This window comes from Chanodichthys erythropterus, chromosome 3 (genome assembly GCF_024489055.1).
Source record: "Chanodichthys erythropterus isolate Z2021 chromosome 3, ASM2448905v1, whole genome shotgun sequence".
In the NCBI taxonomy this organism is placed as follows: Eukaryota; Metazoa; Chordata; class Actinopteri; order Cypriniformes; family Xenocyprididae; genus Chanodichthys; species Chanodichthys erythropterus.
Genome location: NC_090223.1, coordinates 3,918,142 through 3,928,277, shown reverse-complemented (window position 1 = coordinate 3,928,277; position 10,136 = coordinate 3,918,142). Strand labels below are relative to the sequence as shown.

At 37.2% G+C, this 10,136-nt stretch overlaps 1 protein-coding gene across 2 annotated transcripts; it reads left to right on the top strand.

Moving 5' to 3' along the window:
- Positions 1 to 1,524: 1,524 nt before the first annotated feature.
- On the top strand, positions 1,525 to 7,216 carry LOC137015634 (GTPase IMAP family member 7-like). Of its 2 annotated transcripts, none has more exons than XM_067380690.1 (4): positions 1,525 to 1,630; positions 1,744 to 1,827; positions 4,482 to 5,129; positions 5,248 to 7,216. In XM_067380690.1, the coding sequence occupies exons 3-4, from the start codon at positions 5,051 to 5,053 to the stop codon at positions 6,075 to 6,077; spliced, it is 909 nt and encodes a 302-aa protein (XP_067236791.1). In that variant the 5' UTR covers positions 1,525 to 1,630; positions 1,744 to 1,827; positions 4,482 to 5,050; the 3' UTR covers positions 6,078 to 7,216. The 2 variants fall into 2 exon arrangements, with proteins under 2 accessions (XP_067236791.1, XP_067236801.1); XM_067380700.1 differs by having other exon boundaries at positions 5,248 to 7,213.
- Positions 7,217 to 10,136: the final 2,920 nt, after the last annotated feature.

Sequence of the window (10,136 nt, the reverse complement as noted above, 5' to 3'; positions counted from 1 at the left end):
AATTTAAACACAATAGACTTACACATATCATCCAATGGTTTGATGCCCAGGAAGGCAGTAAGATGAATTCACATTCTGCTATATGGTCCTTATACAAACAACAAACATTTTTAAATGCCACCCAAAATGACCCTAGTTAACTTCTATTAAAAATGTCACAGTCGTACTTACAGGTAAGTTAGCTGAAAGGTCTGCACACAGTGGTGGCAACGGATGTCACTGTCACATATGAGCTAAACCAATGGACCTTTATGTTCTGTTAGATACCATTTAAAATTACAGTTAATAAAGGATCACTTATGCACACTTTCTCACTCAAAAAAAAAAAAAGTTTCTGCACAGAAGACAGGAAAAATATTACCTTTAAGTCAGCAATATCTGTGACAATTGAAAGGCAGGTATTTAAAATCTGTAATAATTTGAGAGAAACCAAATTTAATATTCGCTCATCACAAAACAAAAGCATGATTGTGCATGTGATAATACTCACAGTCCCTTCAACATCATTTGGATGTCCCAAGGTAATAAAATCTGATCTGTCCAGAATTGTTGCTCCTACTTGAGCCAAAAATGGTTGTTGCGATTCCTTTTCATTTAAAGCATTTTTTTTAATCTAGAAAAACACAAACAATTGTATGTATGTTACATATACATATATACACTTTGCATAAAAATGCAAAATAATTCAACATACCATCTTCATTTGGTCACTTTGTGGATGCATCCAGCATGCCCTGTTTGGCTGCACATTCGGTAGGGCTGTCATGTCCATCACTGAACCCCGCCTGGGGTCTGAAAAGAGACAAACTATTATGACCCAACTGCATTTATTAAGTGAAGTGAGATTTTGCAAGTGCAGTGTTTATCATGACATTACTTACAGTGTACTTGGTCTATTTGTGTAATATCACAGGTGAGTCTCTCACTATCATTTAGGGAGGTGTACCTTCACATACAGTACAAGAAAAAGTTACAATACATGAAAATTAATGGTCATTGTAAAATATAACAAAAAAAAAAAAAAACTTATTATAAAAGTACTATGTGACCATAACCATTTAAGGTCAACTGATCACTTGGTGATACAACTATTCTTAGGCTGTGTTATCATGGTGGATGTTTTGCATCAAAAATGTGTGTCCTGATGGCATAAGAATGTTCAGTTTTTGCAGTCTGTCCACATAGTGTTATGTACTGATGTATAAGATGAAAATATGAGTCGCTGTGAGCAAGTTTACACCGCTTCGGATACATAACACTAAAACATGATACATGAAACAACAAAACATAAAATAAAGATGTATTACCTGCCGACATACAATCACTGTTGCTAATTAATCCACCGTTTATCTGTAGATTCTTCTTGGAAGACCAAAGAACATGCGATCGTTCACCACATCTCTACTGCGCATCCGTCAATGACATCGTCAAAATACACCTTCGCGCATGCGCGTAACAACGTCCAGTACGTTTTGGATGTGATCCAGCTACGTCATCGTGCTACAGGCTGCAGTGAGGACAGTCTCGAGTTTTTTTTTTTTTTGTTTTTTTTTATAAAGGAGAGGACTCGGAAGAGTAAACACAAGTGAAACTAAAGCTAAACACACTCTGAACAGCAGCTCTACACTTGGTGAGTTTTTTTTTTTTTTTTTCCCCGCATCAACGTGTTTTATACAAATATCTATATAAAATATAGACCATATTGAAGTTTTGTAACTGTGTCAAATTGGATTTGTTTTCTAGGAAGTATTTTCATGAACTTTGCTCGGTCAGATCACAAGTGAGATCACAGTGGACATATGGCGACGGGGCCTGAACCAGGAATTGGTAGGAGAGTGTTTGTTTACACTGTTTATAGTGTTACTTTCGTATGAATATTAGACTTTAATCAGTTTAATTTGGGCTCGTAGTTAAGAGTCGGCATGCAGTTAAGTTTTTTTTTTTTTTTTTTTTGTATTTACGTCGTGTTCGATTTGTCAGTGCGGCCCTCAAATTCGTGTTAAAACCGAAAATGAGCTGTAGCTTTTAATGACAACGCTGTGTGCACGCGGGTGCCTGCATGTGACTTCAGTAAAGTTGGTTTTATATTCGCACATTCGGACTTCTGATAAATTCAGACTTTCCAATAAATGTGCAATAAATTAATGTTTGCGAATTTTAAGCAGCGACATGATATTGACAACCAACGATTGTCAACTTACAACATTTTTCACAGTCGATCAAAATAGGCAAGTATTGTTTTAATGGCATATTTACTTGTGAATGTCCACTGAATGTCCAATGTAGTGTGATTAACAAGACTATTGAATACGGATGTCCGAATGTGTGAATATAAAACCAACTTTACCGAAGTCTGCATGTGGCGGGGGAAAGCAAGCAGCAATTTCTAAACCGTCAGAGAACAAGACTAATGCTGTAATCACGTGAAGGCGACTTTATCGCATTCCAGTTTTGACGTTCATGGGCGTTCATGTCCATTTTATAACCAGAAAAAACTCGTTTACGATAATTCCGATAGCACGAAGGCAGCGAAGGTGTTTACACGGCAATGATGTGGTAAAAATGTGGTATTTTTTTATTTGCTGAATAATGGCCGCAAGTGCCTGCAACTGAACTGGCGCACATATGACATTTCAATAAACACCATTTTTGATAAAACTTAATTTAAAAAACGTAGACAAACAGCAACATATGACTAAATTTAGGTTCACTTTAATGTTTTGAAGCATATTTTTTATTGCAAATTAAGGTTAAATATATTAATAAACAACAAATACAAAATAAAATAGGGGGCACACGGACAAAACAAGTGGTTATATGAATTAAATCAACACAGTATTATACACACACACACACACACACACACACATATATATAACAACAGGTTCCTTACAACGAATTCAAAAATGTTAAACTTTGACACCTTTTGATTTCAAAGGTTTTGACATTTTCTTAAAGGAAGTAAAAAGGGACTTTATATCAGAAGAAAACTTTTTGAAATTGGGATTACATTGGATGGTTCTGGCTTTGTGAAGATTACATTTACCCAGAAGACAAAGCAGTAAAACCAAGTGTAACACTCTTAGGATGAAAATCAGACAAGAAAATGATAGATTCAGTTATTTGTACCAGTTTGTTACAGTAGCAGAAAACTAACATGGTAACTTCTGACCAGAAAGAAAGCATCAGAAAACATGCTCAAAAATAAATTACAAGGGTAATATCTATGAACAATTTTGAAATGGAGTTCTTTAATTTTACTAGGAATGAAAAATTTGTGAGGAAAAGTCCACAAGTTATTTAAATCAAAGTTCGGTTAACAGATACTCCAGGATAGATTGTATCTCTAGATTGTGATTTAGAGAGAGTTCTTGAAGAAAGGGCATTTCTAATGAAGAAGTTGTTAAAAATGTTTTAATCTAATCAATGAACACCACTGATTGCAAGTGAAGGAATATGATACAGCCATTTCTTAAATCAAAGTTTCTTTAATCAATGTTTTTAAACTGCCAGGAAAACTTTTAATCATTCTATTAAAATCTCTTACTGAAATGGTAGCACCTTTAAAGACACAAAATCAGAAAAAGATCTCTTTCAGCACAGAACAAATCAGAAACAAAATTATATATATTTTGATTCACCCATTCCAAGTGATTTGTTTCCAGAGAGTGCATTTTCATTATTCCAAATAATGCATGTGTGTGGGGAAACATTATGTTTGAAAGCAATCTTCCACAATTTTAGAGCTTTGTGAAAATTCGAGAGTTTTATAGGAAAAGTTACAAAATAATGAGAATTTAAGGTCACCACAGTGTTTGAAGATTAGGTTAGGGATACAAAACCAGTGTGGTGTCGCTTTCCAAGTCTTTATTTATACTCCAATAAAGATTCTCAAAAAACGATTTCTTGTAAGTTTTCCTTGTTCACATACATGTATAAACGTATATTGCAATTAATTTATTAGGTGGGTAGGCGAATATATAATTAATTTCTTTGAGGAGGTGTGTGTAGTTTTTACCTGTGTTTAGGTGTTTTAGGTTTTTTATAGGCCTATATAACATAACATATCATAATATAATATAATTTGACAGTGGTAGTAGCGAGTAGCCATGTATGGTTTTACCTGTGGTTACCTAGTCTCACTGTCAGAATCGACAGCTTGCAAACAAACAGTGGATTGCCATTCATGGACTGCCCTGTTTGCATGCGCTACCGTTTGTGTGAATACACTGCAGGTTCACTTTCGCTCGTATCAAAGGTAAATCATCAACAGTATCATTCCTTACAAGTATTTTATTGAACTAAATACATCACAATCTGCTAAAACATATGTCCACATTACTTTCTGAACAAGCGCACAGTTAGCGTCAGTGTTGCTTTCCCATTTATGCGAACCATGCCCCGTTCTGAACTAAACTGCCAGTGTTTGTGTAGCAGATACAAATGTGGGTAATAATGCATACTGTACATTTTTCTTTCAGAGATGTCAGCGATCTGCTCCAGTCCAGATGATCCAGTGATCCGGATTCTTCTGATGGGCAGAAATCGTTCTGGGAAAAGCTCGTCTGGAAACACTATAGTGGGAGCAGGAAAGTTTATAAAGAAGGATGAAGCTGAAGTTTGCTATGAAGTTAATCAGATTGGTGGAAAGCAGGTTGCTGTGATTGATTGTCCAAATCTACAGGATCTAAGTCTCAGCAAAGAGAAGCTTGAAAGTCTGAAAGAGCAGCTGGTCTCTAAATCTTCAGCAGGTCTCAGTTCAGTTCTGCTCACTGTTTCTCTAGAGGAGCCTGTGGTAAATGAGGAAGAGATCCTGGATTTCATCAAGTGTTTATTTGGTCCAGAAGTTCAGAAGTACATCATGATTCTGTTCACACATGGAGATGTTCTGGATGAGCTAGAATAGACCATTGATGAATATCTACAAAAACATGCAGATCATCAGCAGTTGGTGACAGAATGTGGAGGAAAGTTTCACTGTTTCAATAACAGGGGTAAATCAAATGACAAAAAAACACAGAAACAAGAACTACTGCAGAAGATAGAAGGAATGATGAAGGACAATAGGGGAAAATTTGTAATGGCAAAAATGAAGAGGAGTGACAGCAAAGAAATGCCTGATGTCAACTGTAAGATTATTATTTCTAATTACAAATTTTCTTGAATGTAAATGCAACACTGATCTTAAAGTTTCAGAATACTGAGATTTAATTCAACAGCACATGTGATTTGATATTTCTGTTGTAGTGTCAGGAAAACCTCCAGGTCAAGATCCAGATAAGATTTGTGCAATTCCTGAGAAGAAAGAGCCGATCAGGCTGGTTCTGCTGGGAAAAACTGGATCTGGGAAAAGTGCCACTGGAAACACCATCATCGGCAGAAACGTGTTCAAATCTTCAGCCGGTTCAAAGTCTCAGACGAAACAGTGTCAGTCAGAAACTACAGTGAGGAACGGTAAAGAGATCACAGTGATCGACACACCTGGACTTTATGATACTGAACTCAGTGAAGAGGAGGTTATTACAGAAGTAAGGAAATGTGTAACTTATGTCTCTCCGGGACCACATGCTTTTTTAATTGTCATTAGTGTGGGTCGATTTACTGAGGAGGAAAAAAATACAGTTCAACATCTCAGAAGAGTGTTTGGAGAAGAGATACTAAAATACACCATGATCATCTTCACTCACAAAGATCAGTTAGAGAAAGGAAAGCAAATTAGTCACCAGTTTTTACAGCACTGTGATCCAAATCTTAGAAAAGTCATACGCCGTTGTGAAAACAGATTTTTCTGTCTGGACAACAACTCTGAGAGTTTCCCACAGTTCAAAGATCTGCTCAGTAAAATAGAGACAATGGTGGAAGAGAATGGAGGGAAACACTTTGCACGTGTGTTTGAGAAAACAGAGAAATGCATTCAGAACGCACAGAGGATGAAAAGGCTCAGTTCATTAAATCAGAAAATTAAAAAGAGCACTCAACCAAAATTGGTTCAAAAAGATGCTGTTTCATCAAAGCAGCCTGTGGACACAGATAGTACAACTGAGCCTAAAGTAACCGGTTGTTGTGTAATTCAGTGATTCACAATTGACAAGCTCCTTCAACTAATTATATTGATAATAAGAAGACTATTTTTGTCTTCTGTGAATATTTTGAAACTATCTATGAAATAGACTAAACTTTGTTTGTTGGTCTCCTTTGCTTTTAAAAGATCATCACACTGCATTGTGCACACTGTAATGTTATGCAACAATCACTGCAATACAACATTTACACTGCATGCTGCAGTTGACACAGTAAAATTGTAATGACTGCATTAGTCTGCACTGATAATCTGTTATGCTGGTGTTTGATTATAGCTGTATCCAGAATGAGTGTGAATCTGGCACATGTTTGGAAACACTAGTCAAGATGAGAAAAATATATTCATAATCATGTGTTTTTTGTGCGATTGCCGCTACAACATTTTCATTTACATAGAACATTTCTTCTCTGACTTACCATCAAAGTGAAACTTTTACAATATTTTAGTTCTTGCCATAAACGGATAAATAGTTTTTAAATAGCATTTGGAATGTATTCAACATAAGGAAAATGTATCAGTTTTGTATGTATTTTATTGTATATTTGTGTATGATCAGTAAGTAGAGATTACTTTTTAAGAGGCGGTTACCATATTCTTTCTTTGACTTCATGTTCATCTGTTTTTTTGCATATTGGAAACCCTTGACCTTTTATTTCTGAAGGTCGGTCTGTAGACTGCTTTTCTTTTGTATTTAGTGGAATGTTTTGTTTTTTATGTTGACCTTGACCCCTCCTGAAATTTAATTCAGCTTTGTGAATAAAAATGTTTTCTTTGACTTAGTAGATGCTTGGTGTGGATATTCTTCAGGCTGCAGAGAGGCACTCACTGCATGTCCCCACTGCCACTCACTCCTTCCTACACCTAGGGTGCTTCTCAATATCCCTCCTCGTCTCCCCACCTCCGTCCTCCATCCTATGACCCAGAAAACGATCGAGCTCAGCCATCTTAGGACATCTCAATTCTCTAATTGCACCGCGAGGAGGCGAGGAGTGAGGAAGCTTCCCGAGGAGTCATGAGCGAGGATACACCGGTGCGTCCTTTGTGGAAGTCTTTGTCATCGAGAAACCTGACGCACGCATAAATTCTCCTCCCCCTTTATATCTGTCACAGTAATTTACATTTAAATAAACTTTACATATTTCAACAGGGCATCTTGCTTTATTAATATTTATTATATATTTCTTTAAATAAGCAAACTTTATCAACATATGGGTATCCCTCGTGCGCAGCTGATGACGCTTTGAAGTGACGCTAAAGGGAGCGAGGAAATATTTCACTTGATTCAATTCCTACGTCCTCACATCTTTTCCTTGCTTCCTTCCCTCGCATCCTGAAGCAAGGAAAGGAAACGAGGGGATGTACAAATAAGAATTGAGAAGCACCCCTAGACTCTATAAAGCCACTTTTCAACTGTTGCGGCAAACCATTCTTGTCTTATTGCCACCTTACAACTATCTCTGACAAGTCAAGTCACCTTTATTTATAGGCTAGTGCTTTTTACAATGCAGATTGTGTCAAAGCAGCTTTACAGTGATAACTGGTGAATAATTTTGTCCTGCTTAAGTAAATTCATTAGGCTATTGATTCATTTGGTTGTAAAAATCTATTATCAGCACTGGAAAAAAAACAACAACAAAAAAACAGTGATGTCATTGTCCAGCTCATTTCGCATACAATGGTGTGAATGCAGGCCAAACAGGTGACATCAGGTGTTAAATTGGAGAATAAATCCTTGGGAGAAACCAGGCTTAGTCGTGGGGCCAGTTCTCCTCTGGCGAACAGTGCTTTGTTACAATCAGGTTGCTATCATAAGTCTGATAGGATCACAACAATCAAAGTATTTATTTAAGTTCCATCCAGTTGAGGATCGTATTCATCACGCCGGTATGGACGGTCTGTTGAGGAACTGTGGCACTGGCTGTCGTGTTGATGATGTCTTCACAATGGATGATCTAGTCGACTCGATCTCTGCTGATACTTCAGGGCTGCGTTGTGGTCGTGTCCAGGCACCGACTGACCTGCCACGCTCTATCCGAGCAGCTGAATCTTTAGCCATTTTCAAAAAAATCTTTTTCGTCAGCACTTGACCCAGTAATATTAGCACTTAACTTGATTCCTATTTTCATTAAATCTATTTGTGTATGTACATTCATTTAAAAAAAAAAAAAAAAAAAAAACTTGCTACTGGCATATTACTGTCATTAGTGTCATAACTGTGACTTCACACAGCACTTGCGTAGGCCTACTCTTGTTCTCATGTTAATTTGATTGATTCTACTGTTCTCATTTGCAAGTCGCTTTGGATAAAAGCTTTGATAATTGGTATATAATTTTTCCTTTTAAAGAATAGTGTCAATGCAGGCAGATCAAAAGCACTGTTGAATAAATGTCAAGAATACTGTTGCATATCAAATGTCAAGTCAAATTAAATTAGGGCTGCACGATTAATCGTATTTTAATCACGATAACGATATCTGCTTCTCTCGATTGATTTTAAATAATCGCCACGATATTGGCCCGCTCTATGAAAATGAACATAATTTGGAAATATTGGAAGTAATATTAGGAGTTTCGCTGTTTTATCTTTTGAAGTTCCTAAAGATTTTACCAGAATCATTACACTCCAACATTTTCTGTCTCTAACTTATTTGCTAAGCAGTCATGAAATAAGTGGGATCATGTAGAGTTAAAGGGATAGTTCACCCAAAAATGAAAATTTGATGTTTATCTGCTTACCCCCAGCGCATCCAAGATGTAGGTGACTTTGTTTCTTCAGTAGAACACAAATGATGATTTTTAACTCCAACCGCTGCCGTCTGTCATTCAAATAATTGCAGTAGATGGGAACTTCTTCTATAAGAGTGAATAAACCTTGCTTAGACAAATCCAAATTAAACCCTGCGGCTCGTGACGACACATTGATGTCCTAAGACACGAAACGATCGGTTTGTGCAAGAAACCGAACAGTATTTATATCATTTTTTACCTCTAATACACCACTATGTCCAACTCTGTTCAGCTTCCTGTTAGTGAGGTCAAAAAACGCGTTGTGATGACGGAAGTGATGTCTCGCCCATATACTTCAATGAGCGCGAGACATCACTTCCGTTGTCAGAGCGTGATCTGACCTCACTCACCGGAAGCTGAACAGAGTTGGACATAGTGGTGTATTAGAGGTAAAAATGATATAAATACTGTTCGGTTTCTCACATAAACCTATCGTTTCGTGTCTTAGGACATCAATGTGTCGTCACGAGCCGCAGGGTTTCATTTGGATTTGTCTAAGCAAGGTTTATTCACTCTTATAGATTAAGTTCCCATCTACTGCAATTATTTGAATGACAGACAGCAGCGGTTGGAGTTAAAAATCATCATTTGTGATCGACTGAAGAAAAATGTCACCTACATCTTGGATGCACTGGGGGTAAGCAGATAAACATCAAATTTTCATTTTTGGGTGAACTATCCCTTTAACAGGTGTGATGTTTTCCTAAAGTCCATCAATAAAGCAGGAGAAGAGGGATCATCATCAGCTGTGAAGGGTGGGAATGGGTTCACTGCACACTTCATCCATCTCAACACATCTACAGTCAGCTACTTAAATGTGTAATCATGAAAGCCAGTTCACAGCTTTACTGTAAAGCAGGTCAACCGCTCGGGTCTCTGTCTCCACCTGCTGGACAGAGCCTGTAACTGCACGTCTCCGCGCGTCAACCGCCACAGGATAGTGATAGAAAACGTGGTCGACAAACACTGACCAGTTACATTCACAAACAAATGTAACGTCACATTTACCTCAGAAAAACATAAACTCGTTAGTCAGCTAGAAAAATGAACTCTAGAGAAGAGTATTTAGCTGAATATATGCACCATCATCATCAGTCCTATGACCTGGTGTGGGCGTCGGGTCGGTCACCGTGATTTTGCCAAGAAAGACATGCTCCCGGATCAACATTTGTCCGAATATTTAGTATTAACCCTATTCCTACCCCTAAACCTAATTCTACCCATAAGTTATCCATAAAATCAGAGGGAAATGATAGATGAATAACAC